Raw genomic sequence first — 16,601 nt, 5'->3', positions numbered from 1 at the left:
GAACAAAATGCATGACCTATATATAAGTGCTTAACCTTCAAAATACCACACCAAGAAATCAAATTTTCAATACCCTGAAAAAGAATGTTTGCTTGCAGAAGGTAAAAGACGGATTGAGAAACACCGTAAGGCTGCTGTGAGAGATAATATTCTTGGTGGATATGAGCTGTTGCTGTGGAAACGCTCCTTTCCTTGAGGAAACACAAGGACTAGCACATCCCTTTGTTAGTGTTCTGCAGTTCTGCTTGTTGTCAGACAGTCAACGATATAAATATTTGCTGGATTTATCCTGCGCTTCTTCCAGCTCTCCCCCTTCTCTCCCTCATCCTGTTATGCTGCTGCTGGCACACTCCCAAACTCCTCTGGCATCTCCAGCTCTTCTCCTTCTTAGCCTCTTAATTCGTCTTTTTAACGCGACAAACGGACAACAAAATGTCTGCCGCATCCATTCACACGCACACATGCCTTTCCCCTCTCTCGTTCCCCTTCGACTGCCATCTCGCTGCGCTTACGTAAGAGCTGAGGTCAAAGTGTCACTGCCGTTGTCAAGGGAGACACAGAACAGAGGGGCTTCAGAGGAGATGTGCACCGAGAGGAAAAGCAGGAAAACAACACCGACAATTGCTTAAAAGTAGTTGCACATGTGCGCATCAATAAAAACATGCTGTTGGAGTGAATGTGATCAAAAAGGACAAGGAGGGTGAAGTGTGTGTGCAGCAGTGGGAGTGTTTCTGTGTGTGTAAGACAGAAACAGAAAAAGGATCCGTGGCTGGAGGTGCACTGCTCGCAGCTGCTCTACTAACCTAGTTTGAGTAATCTCTGCCTTCATTCTGTTTCATAACAGCGCTGCCAGAGTATTGCATCATAAGGCACCCGCTACAGCGCCACCCCTCCCCTTCACCACTTCTCATCAGCACCCACAGTCACACACTGTCCCGCACAACAATTACAATCCTTTTTTATTCACGGATCCTGGGGAATGATCTGTGAACATGCTGGACCGGAGGAAGAAAAAGCAGCACATTTGGTACACTTGAAGGGAGAACTTTGCAAGGTTGCTGCGATGTTAAAAAAAAAAAAAAAAGTAAATGGCGACCATATGAGGAAATAGGAACATAAATGCAGCCAAAAAAACCTCACTGAGGTCAATGGGTGTATGACACTACTACCCTCAGAAAGAAAAGAGCATGTGTGTAACCACTGGGACGGTCGCCAGGACCATTTTTGAGTCTTGATTTCCTCACTCACAGCAACAACAGGACAGCCTGAGCCTCTTTGACGTCTTACTCACCAATCACCCCCTGTCTCTATGGCAACACAATCACATAATCCATTATCATTTTCTATTGTCCAATAGTCCAAGCTTGTTCAGCGATACATTAAAACAGTAAGATTATGTCATGAAAGCGGCCTCAACAGTGTTAGTGAATCATTTTTTACAGGAAAAATAAAGTCTTCAAGGGTTGTTATCAGATTACCGTGTGTTATCTAATTTAGCTTGGAGTTCCTAATGTCATTGAGTGTTTCAGATGTGAAGTGTATTTGTGCTTTTTGTGGCTACATCTAAACTGCTTTCACATGGGAAACCACTGAAGAACATCGCTTAAAAGCAGAGCGCTCCCAAGCCACATCAGACCTGCTCTTGTTTTGCATCAATTCTGTCGCAACTATGCAAAACAGGGAGGAAATAAAATCCTTCCTGCTTGTGTTATTAACTACAATCAGTGATGGAACGCACTAGTTGGTGAGTGAATCAGGTTGAATTCTTTGCAAGAGCAAGGAAACTTCTCATTGTGGGTAAAGCCACGAATCTATTAAAACACCAGCCTTGTTTAATGAATTCCAGAAAACTCGGTTTGACCTTTCTTTGAAGCAACTTCATGACATTTACACATCTATCTGAAATTCCTGCAGTAATTTGCATATTATTTCTGATTAATACAGTAATACACAACCAGTCAGCCACAATTATAATATATGTTTCTACTTCTAACTTTTGCTGAATACAAAGAGAGCTTTGATTCAAGTTGTAGTTTACTATTTTTGCCAGGAAATGCTGTTTAAACTGATGACATGACACTGTTCTTCAGGAACATGCCGGGTGACTTTGAAGAAACTCAACTTCAAATGTTGACTTTACATCTTTGGGAGTGTTTGTGACAGCAGTGTCGGATCAGTGTTGGCTCCTAAATGTCACCTGCGGTTTTAACCACCACCAATCACCCAAAACATCTTTGTTATTTGATAATGAGTAGAAAGATGGTTGGTATCTCCGGATGAAGACAGGCTTGGAGACAGACTAGAACTAGGTTTTGGTGGTTGGAATATCACATTAAATTCACTGTAATGTGCAGGGATTACATCTCCAGTTTGAATCAAAATAACCTTAAGACTGGGGAAAATGGTCACCAGCACCATGAGATGGGTTCTGTCTATTACCACAATTCGTATGTTGCATTTTATATTTTACATTTCGTGTTTATATTTTGTTGCTTATGGAGCATGTTAAGTTAGAAACAAAATTTCCCTCGGGATTAAGAAAGCTTTTCTGATTCTGATGAGAATGAAAGAGGGTAGACAGTGAAATAATATGGCAAAACAAACAAAAATGAGGAAGTGTACGGTTTATATGGTTTATTAGAAGAGACTAGTAACAAGAGACTAATAACAAGCGAGTTCCAGCACAGCCACCTTAAAACTCGTGCCCGCGTGCGCGCCCCCGCGAGCGCTGCTGGAGGAGCTGTCGGCAGTGAGATCATGTGAGAGTCCACGCTTGAAGAAAGTAGGTTAGCAGGGTAGACTGAGAGGAAGGCAGGCGCACAGTCACAGCGAGCAGTGGGCTTCTCACCACCTTTGGACCACCGTGGGACACGATTCCAGCCGAACTTACTTTGAGGCAACTCCGCTCGCCGATGCGTCGACGCGGTTACGATGCGACCCAACGCGACTTTATTCACTCTTTCATTGCGCTCGGACCTGACTGAGCGTTAAAGGAGAGTTTCGGGGGTTTATTTTGTTGTCTTTTTTTTGCGCTCGTGTTTTATCAAGTGCGTGTGCAGCCACTGGCACCTGGCTGCCCCATTTCCTTCCTCCCTGCAACGCACCGAAACCACATGTAGCCGAGTTTTCTTCGCTTTGTCAACAACAAGAAGTCAACCAAAATGCGAGGTAAGTTGATTTGCATCGTGTTCGTCTTCCACGTTAACTTGACGGAAAACAAGTGCGCAGTTGAGCGGCCACATGTGTGCGCTCCCCCCGGGTGCGCTTGTTTTCATCCCAGTGCGCAATAATCCCTCAGGAGTGGATTAGAGCTGCAGCCAACATGGACTTCTTGTTATCGCCTCAAAATGGAGTCGAGCTGTGTATGAACGCTCACTGGCGAACTACCATAACATGTGGCAGTTGGAGAACGAGTTTGAAAAAAAAAAATGTGAGTCAGATTTCACTAGGGCCCCCCCCTCTTCTGTAAAGAAAAATGCCTTGGGGTCCATGTTTGAGTTATGCAATAAGAAAAAGGGGGAGGGGCTTCTGTGGTTGTTATCGTTTACCAAAACTGGAATTATGTAATGAGGAGAGTATCTAAATGTATATAATTATTTATGATCGTAGAGACCCGGGGTCGTGGTGATGTAAAAATATTTTACCAGACGATACGTTGATGTGGTTTGTTTTTAATCGTCTGTTCAAATGGTTGCCTTTCTGCCTTTTCTTTCCTGTCAACGTCACCTCGGTGAATTTGTCCTAAAATGGACGTGTTGCAGCTTTGGTTGTGATGTCGCTGTGTTGTGATGGCTCTGCCAGCATGGCCGACGGTGTGACTGTACGGAGGGGCGGGGGGGTGCTGTGGCTGTTCCACTGACCTAGTTATGTCACCCAACATTATACAGCATTCACAGCGGAGGGAGGGGGCGCGGCTGAGGGATGCGCCGCCGGACGTGCGGTTAAAGACGCACTGACGCATGCACGGTTTCTGACATGCAGACTGAGTTTGAACTTGGCCACAGTCGCCGGCGCATGAGAACCGCGCGACGTTATTATGGTTGTTATTATTATTATTTTAATCAAGTCAAGCTTTAACCGTCCAAACTGAAAATGGCCACGTCTGATCGTAATCCGAACCGCCTTCGAAAAGAATATTTAATATTTTAAAATGTTTTTTTCCGACTGAAAAACAATTGATTTTGCTCCGTTTACAATAATGCGCACAAAAGTTATCTATTTTATTACCATATTATTTTTTTCCAAAGTAAATTACCATCATGATGTAATCCTTATTAAATTTGTAAGTTTTGTAGCAATATTCTGACGACAATTTGTTCCCTCTAAATTAGCATTTTTTTGCTCCTCATGACACACCCAAATGTTTTTGTATTTTATGGGAAAGAAACTGATTTTAATATTGTCCTCTGCTGCTCCCATTTACTTGTTTTTATTCATCATGAATTATGTTTCAATGGCAACATCTTTTCCTTATCCTTAAAACAAGGCAGTTGGGCGTCTATATATTTGTATCTTATTTTAGTGCAAACACCACGCTAAAGTTAAATGTTGACAATTGCACTGTTTGCTTCTTTTTGCTGTCGTGGCCGCAGTTAAAGGAGTATTGTTGTCACAAAGAGAAACAGGGGGAAGAAGAGGCCCCTGTTATGGAGGGAGGTTCCATTTCTGGCAGGATGTGTGAATGTAAACAAGCCCTTACTTAGCTCGCTACATTTAGAATGTAGGTTTGCAGCTCAAAAATGATGGTTTCGACCAGACAAACACTTTCTTACGAGTTGGGACATGCAGCCAAACTGGCAGTGTCAATGATGTTTGGACAGCAGTGTGGAGAGCCATTTTGCATGCATGAAGGTCAGAAGTTGTTTTGCTCACCAGCATTTGCATTGATAGAAAAAAAACAAACTAGTTCTATTTCCTCTTCCAATGCTGCAAGAATGCATTTCTCTTTCTCTTCAACCATCTCCTTTCTTTAACACGGAATCGCCCTCCCTTTTCCATGCTGAGAAAGACGTGAGCAATGTTAAGTAGATTCAACAAGAACAAAGAAAAAAAATCTGTTTTGGAATGTGACCTTGACAGAGGCACGATAATCTGAGTATTATGCTAAAAGGTTGTTTCAATCATGGCGCCTTCCCTCTGCTGCACGGCATGACACAACAAGTGCTGTAGCATATCTGAAAAAGCACCGCGCTAACGCAGATTAATCCTCCTTACATTCTTCAACTTCATCATTAAAACTCTGTCAGTCATAAACGCATCTGCTGGATTAATAAATTACGCATAACCACGCAATGATTTAATGCATGAATGCATGCAACACTGCTGCCTATAGCAAGATATAAGCGCTGCTATTTTTGTCAAATAGGTCACTACTTTTTGACCTACTGACCAGAACTGCTGATGTCTATGGTCCACATGTGACCACAGGAGAAGCGAGAAGCTTTTGTAAGTCACTGTGGTTCTGTATTTAAGTTTGCTAAACAACAAAAGTATAAATGATTCTGCGCTTGGGTGTGACTCTGATGCGTGTGGCCTTTCAAACTCTCAAGTAGCGTCGTAAAGCTAGTTGAAAGTCGTTTCCTTGTGGGTTTTTGTTATCTTAAAATTATCAGTATTCATTGTGTCATCCAATGGCAGCGGCATTATTGATTAGGTAAAATGCCAAAGGTCTCAAAGGAGCTAAAGGTCAAATACCGAAGAGTAGTGTTTTGGCTGAGGTCAATGTTGATATGCAAGGGTAAAGGTAAATGTTGCTTTAACTTAAGTAGGCTCTGATGTTGGTCAGTGAATGTCCTGTATGATTTGTTTGGAGGTTGGCAAATGCCGTTCTGTTTTCACTAAATGCTTATGATGAATAACACTGAGAGTTTTCTGTCAGGACACGTATCAAGCTAAAACATGACCCAGACAAGTAGAGTGGGGACCATGCCTGTGTGAAGCGACAAGACGGGTGGGTGGGCATCTGTGTTATTCTGGCCCTCAACACTGGACCAAAATAGAGCCGGTCAAAAGCAGAGGCTCAATGTCGAAGATTGAGTGGAGGTTTGGAATAGCTGACATTGCCTTTCTCTCTGAGTCGCCCGCGGCCAGTGGGAGTAACGTCACATTCGACCCCAAACACTTTATCAGTTGCCGGGTATGTGGTGGCAACTGTTTCAGTGGAAAGCCCCAAACGTGTGTTGTTATCTCGAGCCATGACAACGAGCTCAGGGTCTGGAGTGAAACTATTGTGGAGATAGTGTGAAGCAGCACACAAAGGACAGACACCACCATCACCGTTTGGAGTTAGTAACGCAGACGTTGTTAACATGCTGACGGCACTTGCATGAAACTAAAATCATTTTTCATAAGTGTATCATGCCATGTACTTGAATAATGGTGTCAAAATAAGATTAATATATATTTGTTTAAGGTGCGGCACGTAATGTGATAATTGCGAAAGATGAATGATTGCTTTCATCTTAGTCATTTGTATTGTTAGTCGCAGCAGACTATGCTTGAGAATGGACCCACCCAAACTCATAGACAAAACTCAATGTTATTTGTTGTTAAAGTATATTAAATATCATCGTTTAACACATGAAAATCCACTTTAAAATCCTTAAATTTAGTTAAAATGGCGCATCAGACGTCATCATAAACTGAATGTTAATGTCTGAAACATGAGTTTGGGATTCCAAGTGCAAATCTTCTTTAGTCAAGCTTCACTATTTCATAAATGGATTCATGGAGCCTCTAAAATGCCACCAAACTTTAAGTGACAAGCTTATTTCATTATTTCCTCAACATGGTTCTAGGAGTTTCACATTAGAGTCTGCACAACTAAAACCTTCCGAGTCATCCTGGCATCTACAGACCAGAACTTGAAAGTCTAGTTTGTCGCCACTCGCACCTCTTATTACTCTTATGCAACAACCTCTGATGCAAGTTAGGAGCCGCCAGGGAAATGTTCCATGGAAGTCGCTGCGCTCCACCTTAAAAGTGATGTGCGTCGAGGCGGGAGCGCGCACGCTGCCCTCCTCCTTCTCTCCTTGCAGTGGGAAAGTGTGTCAGTAGGACAGGGTGTCCACATGGGCTGACAGGCTACAGCCTTTGAGTGACTGATGACTCAGCCAGTGGCAAAGACACTGTAAGCTCCGCTCCACCAATGGGAAAGCCAACGTGAAGGCGAGGGCGGTTCCGTGGTGTTGCTAGAGTGAGCCTGCTGAATGGGAGTTGTGAGGAATGCTCACAGACGAGAGTTATATAATCGAGAGAGGAGGGAGGGGTGGAGGCGAGCGGGAGGGGGAGGAAGGGGATATTTTTTTTCCATTGCATGCCAGCAGCTGCTCTGATCAGCGGGAGTATTTTCGTCAGGGGCTTTAGAGGCGAAGCAACTGCCATTAATTGAAGAAAGAAGTGGAAAGTTATATATTCCAGACCGTCGAAGCAGGACAGTCTCCCCGCAGAATTGAACTGATGTTCAGTTCGGGAGCTCAAAAACGCATCCAGCGAAGAAGAGCAAATATCTGACGGGAAATGTTTTTCTTCTTCCTTCAGAAATAAAGAGTCTTTGTGCGTGTGTCATGTGATTAAGTATCTGTTTGTGTGTTCCCTCATGGGGGCCTCATACGGGGCGCACGAACAGACAGTTCACTGTGTCCTCCCTAGAACTCTGTGTGCAGGTTTTGATACTGTTTGTGTTCCTCCTTTGCTGCACTCCCTCTGGCTGTGCTCTGACCAGGGTAGCTACAAACCTGAAGACGGAGCTCTCTATTGACCATAAACCACAAACAGAGTGGATGAGTCCAGTCAGGTGATAGAGACTGTACTCACGCCAACATTAGGAAAGCCTTGGGAGGATGTCATAAGAGCGTGACTGTCAGGTTTTGCTTCATAGCTGCGTGTACAGTCATGTGCCCTTTCAGCTGGATCAAAGTATAATGCACAGATTAGCACCATGAATTGGAACCCAAGAAAAACAGGTTAAAACCTCAGTTGCCCCGAAGAGCAGATCAACCATAAGTGGTGGAAAATGTGTTTCGTAATTCAAATCAGACAAACAAGTCGACTGTCACGCGCCTGATCAGATAAAAAATACCTTCAACACAACAGCTCACTTCAAATCTACTCCCAGTCAACGCACAAAGTTCAACCATGTTTCATGGGACTGCAGATATTAAATGGGTCACCGTGTGACAGGTGCTGCAGTGAATAGACTCCTTTTTTTAAATTATATAACATGCTGTGTATGGTCAACGCCCATGTTTGTCAGCTCACAAGCAAGTACATGAGAGTAAACAGAGCCTGACAGTGACAAATGTTCCATATAAGATCTTGATTTATCAACAGAATTTTAGCATCACTTTACGAGGAAAGTTGGGTAATTCCATTATGAAATATTCAAGCAATCAACCCGGAGCAGTTGGTCTTCCATGATCTCACCGTCGCTTATGTCAACAGATGCTACTTACTGGAGTCATGACCGAAGCGCAAGATGGAAGTAGAAGAATTGAAGTTTTTTGAAAAAGTATATGAAAACTCCTGAGTATGGAGGCACAAGGATTTGATCGCACAGAAACAAAAACAAAAAAAAAGCCTCAGTAAAACATCAATAGGCTCCGACACTTTTTATATGAATATTCAATAAGACCCCCCAAGTGTTGATCTCTGACCAGAGGTCGTCCTCTGGTGGTTATTAGATGTGGATGCTTGTGTCAACAGGTGAGAGTTGAAGGCTGTGGTTTTCATGTTGTTGGGGCGAACTAAGGAGAGACATAAATCGAGTGGTACAAACCACAAAAGAGCTTTTTTTCTGTCCTGGATTGGCTGACTCTGACTCTATGACTCTTTATCTATAGCTGTACGAGACTACCTTGCGACACCTGACCCAATCTGAACTCTCTCTCTGTTATTGTTTTTGCTCCTCCAGCTCAAATCGAGGTCATCCCCTGTAAGATCTGCGGGGACAAGTCCTCAGGAATCCACTATGGAGTCATCACCTGCGAAGGCTGCAAGGTGAGGAGGCGAGAGACAAAAGCATCCTCCAAATGTACCACAAGGCACTGAGATGTGTGTGTGTTTGTGTAGGGGTTCTTCCGCCGCAGTCAGCAGAACAATGCCATGTACTCATGTTCTCGCCAGAGGAACTGCCTGATTGACCGAACCAATCGAAACCGCTGCCAACACTGCCGCCTACAGAAGTGCTTGGCTCTGGGAATGAGCAAAGATGGTAAAAGAACACCAGAGAACATACTGTCCCTCCTCCTCCTCACACCCTTAATAACATCATAATGATAGCATCTTGTGGTGTTGTGTGCTAGTCATCGCGGTGGCACTTGAAAATGGAGAAGTTTGGTCGGGGTGTTTTCGGCCCTTTAAATTAAAGCTGATAAGAGCGTCTGTGTGTCGATGTTTCACATCAGCTGTCGAAAGAGGGATTGCCACATGTTTTTGCTCTCGCATTTCACTCCTCTGAGACGGTAAACAAATTCATCATATAGACTGAGGAGGTGTTGACTGGGAGTCTAAATATAAGACACAGAACATAGTGTGCCTGTGGGTAAGACACATTAAATTACAGAAGTGTTGCGTGACAAATTCAGAAGTTACATTTTTGAAATGTGATGTGAAAATATAAGAGAGGAAATTCTTGTGATCGGTCGTCTGCACTGAGGTCAGTGAAGAGGCTTCCATCCACCTAAGTTTTTCAGTGCAGCAACACCTCACAACAGAGGTGGTATTCCGACTGATTCTGATCTCATAACCTCCTTGGTAGAGGTGAGAACTTGGCATGTGAAGAAGAGAGACAGGTTTCTTCATCCTCGGGCTTGGTTTAGTATCAGATGAGAAAAAAATGATTGGTCATATGCTGGTTTTTAAAATGCTAATTCTAAAAATTGTTTTTATCAGCGGTGAAGTTTGGCCGCATGTCCAAGAAGCAGCGTGACAGCCTGTATGCCGAAGTGCAGAAGCATCAGAAGACCCAAGAGTGTGTGGGCTCTGGAGGAGGAGGGAGCTCGACTCTGTCCTTAGCCAGAGAAGACAGCGTGTGCGGAGGGCGGGCAGAAGACGGCGAAGAGGGTTTGAGCCGCTCCTACAGCAGCGGGGGCTCCAGCTCCACCCTCAGCGACCTCGACGACATCGCAACACTGCCTGATCTGTTTGACCTGCCGCTGACTCCGGAGGAGGCCAGCGAGTACTGCAGCCTGGACCTGCTGGGGGGGAACGGAGGAGCCAGCACTGGACACACCTCCAACTCATCGTCCGCTTCCTCATCTTCATCATCCTTGTCCAATCAGAATTCTCCACAGCAGACGATGCTGGATGGAGGTGACAGCGGTGGAATCCAGCTCCTGCACACACACGCGCAAGGGTTGCTGGACAATCTGCCCGATGATTGCTCAATAACAGACCTTGGTGAGTGTTTTTTTTTTCCTGTATTCCATTTTTCTGATGAAATAATACTCAGGCGGTACTGCAAAACTGAAAAAGAGGATGATAAAACTGCAGAAAAAGGAGAAAATATCTAATTTACTACTGCTCAACTGCTTGAAATGACTTGTAAATGAAGGGGAAGTTACATTTGTGATAGCGTGTCATGTAAGCGTTGCGGGCTTTTAGGTAGGCTTTTGAAACAAGGCGACCAAAGCCCCGCCCACAGATTATAACCCCGCCCCTAATCTATTCCCTTCCTGACACGCCATGACAACTTGCTTTGTATAAAAGAAGCTCTCAGCATCTATTTGTACAAAAAAAAACTTTATAAACATCTGAGTCAAATAAGAGTTAAGAGAGACACAATAACACCTTCAGATGCAGGGGTCTCCAGGGCAGTTGTTACTTGGCAGACCCTTTTTGATCTTAATTTGTTCATATTTTCTCATATATTTATGCAAGACAACCATACCGTCGTATCAGCTGTGTATCTGTGATGGCTTTCTATGCTTTAACACCTTTAAACATTCGTTCATTCAAACAGTACATACACATATAAAGGCTGGTCGCTTTATTAAATAAATAGAACCACATGAATTTTGATCCCTGTTAAGCTATTTTGCTCCCGTTCTGCAAGCGCCGTGTGATCCTGCGCTAAGTGGGGGGAGCAGGCTTCGTGCAAAAAGAGCTATGCATTAGTTTTGTAAATATTTGTTTAAAGTTTGGAAGTTATCTGCATTTCCTCCTCTCATCGACGTCAGACATCCCGTCACTCACAGCGCTTCCATACCGCGAGTGACGCAACTCGTGAGGTGTAAACAAATATGGCGGCCAAGCTACGGCTGCGAAGGGGTCAAGAATCGGGCGTCAGGGCGTCCCCAGGACACCCAGACGCCCACCTAGCTAAAATCCTGAAGCGCTTGTAAAAAGGAACAGGTGCTCACTGACAGCATGAATAAGCCACTGGCTTCAGCCCCCTTCAGGGCACCACTTGGAAACACTAGACAGTCAACGCAGCCAGCAATTTGAGGTCGCTCTTTTCAGTAATAATACGACTATTAAAATGCCGACAGCCAACTAAAACAACTTCAGCGAGGAAACCCTGATGTTTGATTGCTTTCACAGAGCGCATCACTCAGAGTATCGTGAAGTCACACTTGGAGACGTGTCAGTACAGCGCGGAAGACATGAAGAGATTCACCTGGGTGCAGTACACACCGGAGGAAACACGTGCTTTTCAGAACAAGGTACGTACGTGTGTGTCGACAACAGACCTGAAACACACTTGCTGTACTTGTAGTTATCTTGAACATGCAACAAACTCAGCATACACATGCAACACATTTCATTCAGAATGTCATGAGTTCTAGCGCAGTGAGATGTAGAAGTCCATGGGAAAAGTCCAGTTTATCTTTGAGGCTCAACCGGTTTTGATGCATTTCCTTCATTATTTTGTCCCTCAGTCAGCCGAGTGGATGTGGCAGCAGTGCGCTCATCACATCACCAACGCCATCCAGTACGTGGTGGAGTTTGCCAAACGCATCGCTGGCTTCATGGACCTTTGCCAGAATGATCAGATCATATTGCTAAAAGCAGGTCAGTGCAAAGCTTCGAATTCTCCTGACTTCAACCTTCCAGAGAACCTCAAAATTTGACATTTTTTTAACATTATATTTTGCATTTTGTTGTATGTCTGTGCATGTCGGAGCACCTTGAGTCTGTTCTCTCCCTTTCCTCCTCCTACGTCTCCTTTCTACATTTCTCCATCTTTTTGTCTTGATATATGAAAACCTCAGGCTGTCTGGAGGTCCTGCTGATCCGCATGTGCCGAGCTTTTAACGTCAACAACAACACCATCTTCTTCAACGGGAAGTTCGCCTCGCCACAGTTCTTCAAAGCACTAGGTGAGTGGATCAATGGTCAAATTTTGGATTAGGGAACGCAAATTAACCATTAATAACCCACTTATTTGACAGTTATTCATCATTATGAAGTATTTATTAGCATAGCATTCAGTCACGCTCACTGTAAACAACACTGTAATTACAGATTACTAACACTAAGTACTAGTAGTTGCTTTAAAGGTTCAGGAGTTTCATAACCTTAAGGTTTATCAGACACATTTATAGGCAGGAAACTGTGTGCTAACCCAACTTCTGCTGTGTTCATGCAGGCTGTGACGATCTGGTCAGCGCAGTGTTTGACCTCGGCAAAGGACTGTGCCGCCTGCAGCTGTCGGATGAGGAAATGGCTTTGTTTAGTGGAGCTGTTCTCCTTTCTCCTGGTAGTTATATCTTTTATACACAATTGTTATGCATTAAGAACATGACCTGCATGTAAAAGGCAGCCTCACTTCTCATATTGCACAGCAACAAAGGAACCAGTCACCTATATAGCCACAATATAACACATCAACAAACTGGAAAACAATATAGCAGCTGACCGAAGGAGATAAATGCACGCCACTTATGAAAGGTTATGCGATTAATGACTTCTCTGAGCGCAGCAGTGACGCCAGTTACTGAGCAGCTCCTACAGTCAAATATTTGCAGACCTTATTTGTCGTGCTGATGGCACATGAATGCGTAAAATTTAATTTGCTGATCCAAGCAGCCAGTTCTCCAACAGCCAGTCTTTGCTTCCAACAAGTTTTTTTTTTCCCCCTGAAACTATTTAAAACGTGAACTGTTTCTGTTGCAGATCGGCCGTGGCTGACAGATGGGCAGAAGGTCCAGAAGCTGCAGGAGAAGGTTTACTTGTCCCTGCAACACAGCCTACAGAAGAACGGAGCTTCGGAGGAGAGACTGGACAAGGTAAAAGAAATGGCTCCTGTGTTTAATATATAAGTAGAAAGCATCTCCATTGTCCTCTCGCTCTCCACAGTTGGTGTCCAAGCTACCTATAATGAAGTCAATCTGCAATCTTCACATCGACAAGCTGGAGTTTTTCCGCCTGGTCCACCCAGAGACTGCCTACAGTTTCCCGCCGCTGTACCGGGAGGTGTTTGGCAGCGAGATGTCTCTGCCTGACTCCACCCACAGCTAGAGAGATTGATAGACTAAACGCAGGATGAAGCGAGAGAGCATTTAAGAGGAAAGGAAGCACGAGGAGTGACAGAGAAGGATAGAGATGTTGAAGCTCAACAACCAGCAGTTTAATGACAATCCAGGATTTTATATACATCTCCCATGATTCCAAAGTAGTCCTCCCCTTTCCTGGCAGGCCAAGCACCTTACACTACAGACCACACTTGCTCATGGTCCTCTGCGTATTGTAGCAGTAAGAACAAGCATGAGATAGCTCCAAGCTCAAAACATCGGATCCCTCGTGGATGGTCCAACTAGTTATGAATGTACCTCAACAGTAAGCACCTGGGCACAAGTCAGAAGCCAACAGTGAATGTCGCTCTTCGGAGTTTTATTCAACACCATCAGAGAAGTCATGCTGATCCACTGGTCTCATTGGTAAATTGTCACTTAACTAATCAATAGTGAACATTCAATTTCATGCTCAACAATGTGGATCATCACTTAAGGGACCAAGATCAGGATCATTATCTCAAGCAAGATCAGACCAGTTTCACCTACTTTTCGACTGTGTTCGGTGCTGCCTTTTGTAGGCTCTTGTAATGCAATGAAAAACCTCAGTCCCACACATCCCTTTCCTTGTAAATGCCACTTAGAGAGAAGATAAGATGAAATTATCTTTAATTTATATACACATTTATAAGCAAATATTTTAAATAAGAATGTAAATACTATATATGGAGAGTTGAGAGAAAAAGAGAAGTGAAGAGTAGGATGTCAGGACGAGACAAAAAAAAAAGAAAAAAAAAAGATGGACACGGAAAGCTGATGTTTGGACTCCGGACTATTTTGTTCTTTTTGACAGTACTCTCAGGTTTCCATGGCAACAGCCCCCCTCTTGCCGTGACAGCAAACCCAGCTGGGCTAGGCGCAGTCAACATGCAAGCGACGGGGTGGACAATAGTTGCTAATGCGACACAGCAGCGGAGGACGTGTAAAAAAAGAAAAAAAAAAGAAAAAAAGTTGTCATTGACACATACCCCTCCCTGCCTAAAGAGACAAGAGGACACTACACGAGAACGCAAGGCAAAAGATGACTTCACGAACTGCATTATTTAGGGGCCACGGCGCCCCTTGCTTCTACCAGCAGTCAGGACGGCAGGTGTACAATAATCACCACTCACTTCTCCGATGATTCGAGGACCAGATGAAGCTGGTCCGTCACGTGTATCATAAACCCTCCTTGCTGGTCGGCGCATCTGTATAATTTTGTACAATTTGCTGTTCCTCTCTTTGAACCCACAACACATGTTCAAAACACCAAGCACTTATACTTTCCTTTTTCTCACTGGACACTAGTCTAGAAGGCCGGTCAGAGCCGCCAGCTGCCCCCCTGAGTAAGCCCTCACTTCCAGTAACAAAGAAAAAGTTATCTTGTGTCTTTCACTTCATACGTCACTCAAGAGCCACTGGCTTTTTTATTTTGAGAGGTGATGATGCTTACCTGGTTTGTTCAGTTCTCTCGCAGGATCTCTCGACCTGCCACTCAGGGAGGTAGCTGTGATCTTTGGTCTCTTTATCAGTGTCGTCTTTTAGCCTTGTTCTCCTCACACCTTTGCACCTAAGATGAGACCCATAACCATAATCACTGTGGACGTAAGTTCGATTTTTTTGTGAATGTCGCTCACGAAATTGAAAGAGCCCTCCCTGTTTTGTCCTAATATTGTAACATTACATTTATGACATAAGAAGAATAAAAAAAAAAGAAATCAGTTAAGGTTAAAGACTTCATTATTGGGGTTTAATGTTTCTTTGCTGTGATTTTCATTTGTCAGTCTTTTATCCACTTTTTTCTTTCTTTTTTTTTGCTTTCATTGTCTCCACTTTGGTCTTGTAAAGTCAGTAATCTATTTTTTTAATTGAAGAAAGATTAGGATAAACAAACAAAAGGTTAGTTTGTCTCCCTTTTCTTTCCCTGTATGACAAAGTGTACAAGAGGTATATTACTAGTCCAAAAGTAACTGAGTCACACAGCTTGATATATTGTTGTCCAATGGAATACATTATACGTGGTTTAAAGAATGTAATAAATGTTTTTTTTTTCTTTTGAGAACTACATTGTGTTCATTGCAGGGTTGCATAATTTCCACTGTTCAGCTGGCTTCACATCCGAGCAAACATTTCTCATTTCTGTTTAACAAGTGGCTTTGAAGTAATCTGAAAAACTAAATCAAACTCACCGCAGCCACTGTACTCGGTATTGAAGTAATGACATAGTGTACATATTTTATTGGCCTGTTTAAGTTCAATATTTGCTTGGTGGTTTGGCCTATAGCTGAGGGAACATTGAGTGGAAATATTTGAGACAGGAATATTTCTCTGTCTTTTCCATACGCCACATGGAATAGTGGAAACAAACTAACCTCATTTTGATATAGAAGTAGAGCAGTCATCCGTGATAACATATTACCTTGATTATTTATTCAGAATGACAGTGCAAGAGGAACTGGTTGGTTGGGACCCGGTTTAAGGTTGAAGCCAGCAGGTTCTCAGTTTACAGGCCTTTGTATGTCAGAGTAGGACAAGAAAGCTTTACTCTGGCGACCTCTGGAGGGCAGAGTGAATTATGCAGGGGAAAACTCGTGTATTCTATTCGGTATTAAGGCAGAGTAATAAGGATATGGATTACTTATATAATGAGCATGTTTTAATGTTTAATGTTAACTGTCTCGATGGACGGTTATTAATGAAAGACAGTGACCCGAGTAGAGATGCAATGTCCACTCATCTGGACCAGCAAAACACATTTGATTGTACAATTCTTCTTCTTATTTTTATTATAATTGCTATAAGTAGTAGTTGTTGGTCATCATCCACATCAGTGGGTGTTGCATTATATTATGCACTGGCCATAACCTTATATATAGTGTTTAAGGTAGCGATAAAAATCCACCAGAAACCCTCAGATCTTCTGGGCTATTACTGAGGCATTCCTGGGTCGACCACTTCTTTTTCCTCCCCATGACAGACAGGATTCTGTCTCTCCATCTCACACTCCATCTTTCCCTCACTCGTGAACAAGAGCCCAGGATTCTTCTGAACCTCTTGTCCAGGTTGGAGGCAAGAGGAAACCTGGACACGACTGAGAACTACGGTCCT

At 43.5% G+C, this 16,601-nt stretch overlaps 1 protein-coding gene across 1 annotated transcript; it reads left to right on the top strand.

Annotated features, from left to right (window-relative positions):
- The first annotated feature begins 2,735 nt into the window (after positions 1–2,735).
- On the top strand, positions 2,736–15,555 carry LOC128769111 (nuclear receptor ROR-beta-like). Its single transcript, XM_053882429.1, has 10 exons — positions 2,736–3,168; positions 8,912–8,997; positions 9,070–9,211; positions 9,892–10,398; positions 11,542–11,663; positions 11,880–12,012; positions 12,213–12,320; positions 12,590–12,700; positions 13,117–13,229; positions 13,300–15,555. The coding sequence occupies exons 1-10, from the start codon at positions 3,162–3,164 to the stop codon at positions 13,459–13,461; spliced, it is 1,491 nt and encodes a 496-aa protein (XP_053738404.1). The 5' UTR covers positions 2,736–3,161; the 3' UTR covers positions 13,462–15,555.
- Positions 15,556–16,601: the final 1,046 nt, after the last annotated feature.

This window comes from Synchiropus splendidus, chromosome 13, assembly GCF_027744825.2.
Source record: "Synchiropus splendidus isolate RoL2022-P1 chromosome 13, RoL_Sspl_1.0, whole genome shotgun sequence".
NCBI lineage: Eukaryota > Metazoa > Chordata > Actinopteri > Syngnathiformes > Callionymidae > Synchiropus > Synchiropus splendidus.
Note: the sequence above shows the minus strand (reverse complement) of the source record. Positions and strands in the feature narration are given on the sequence as shown.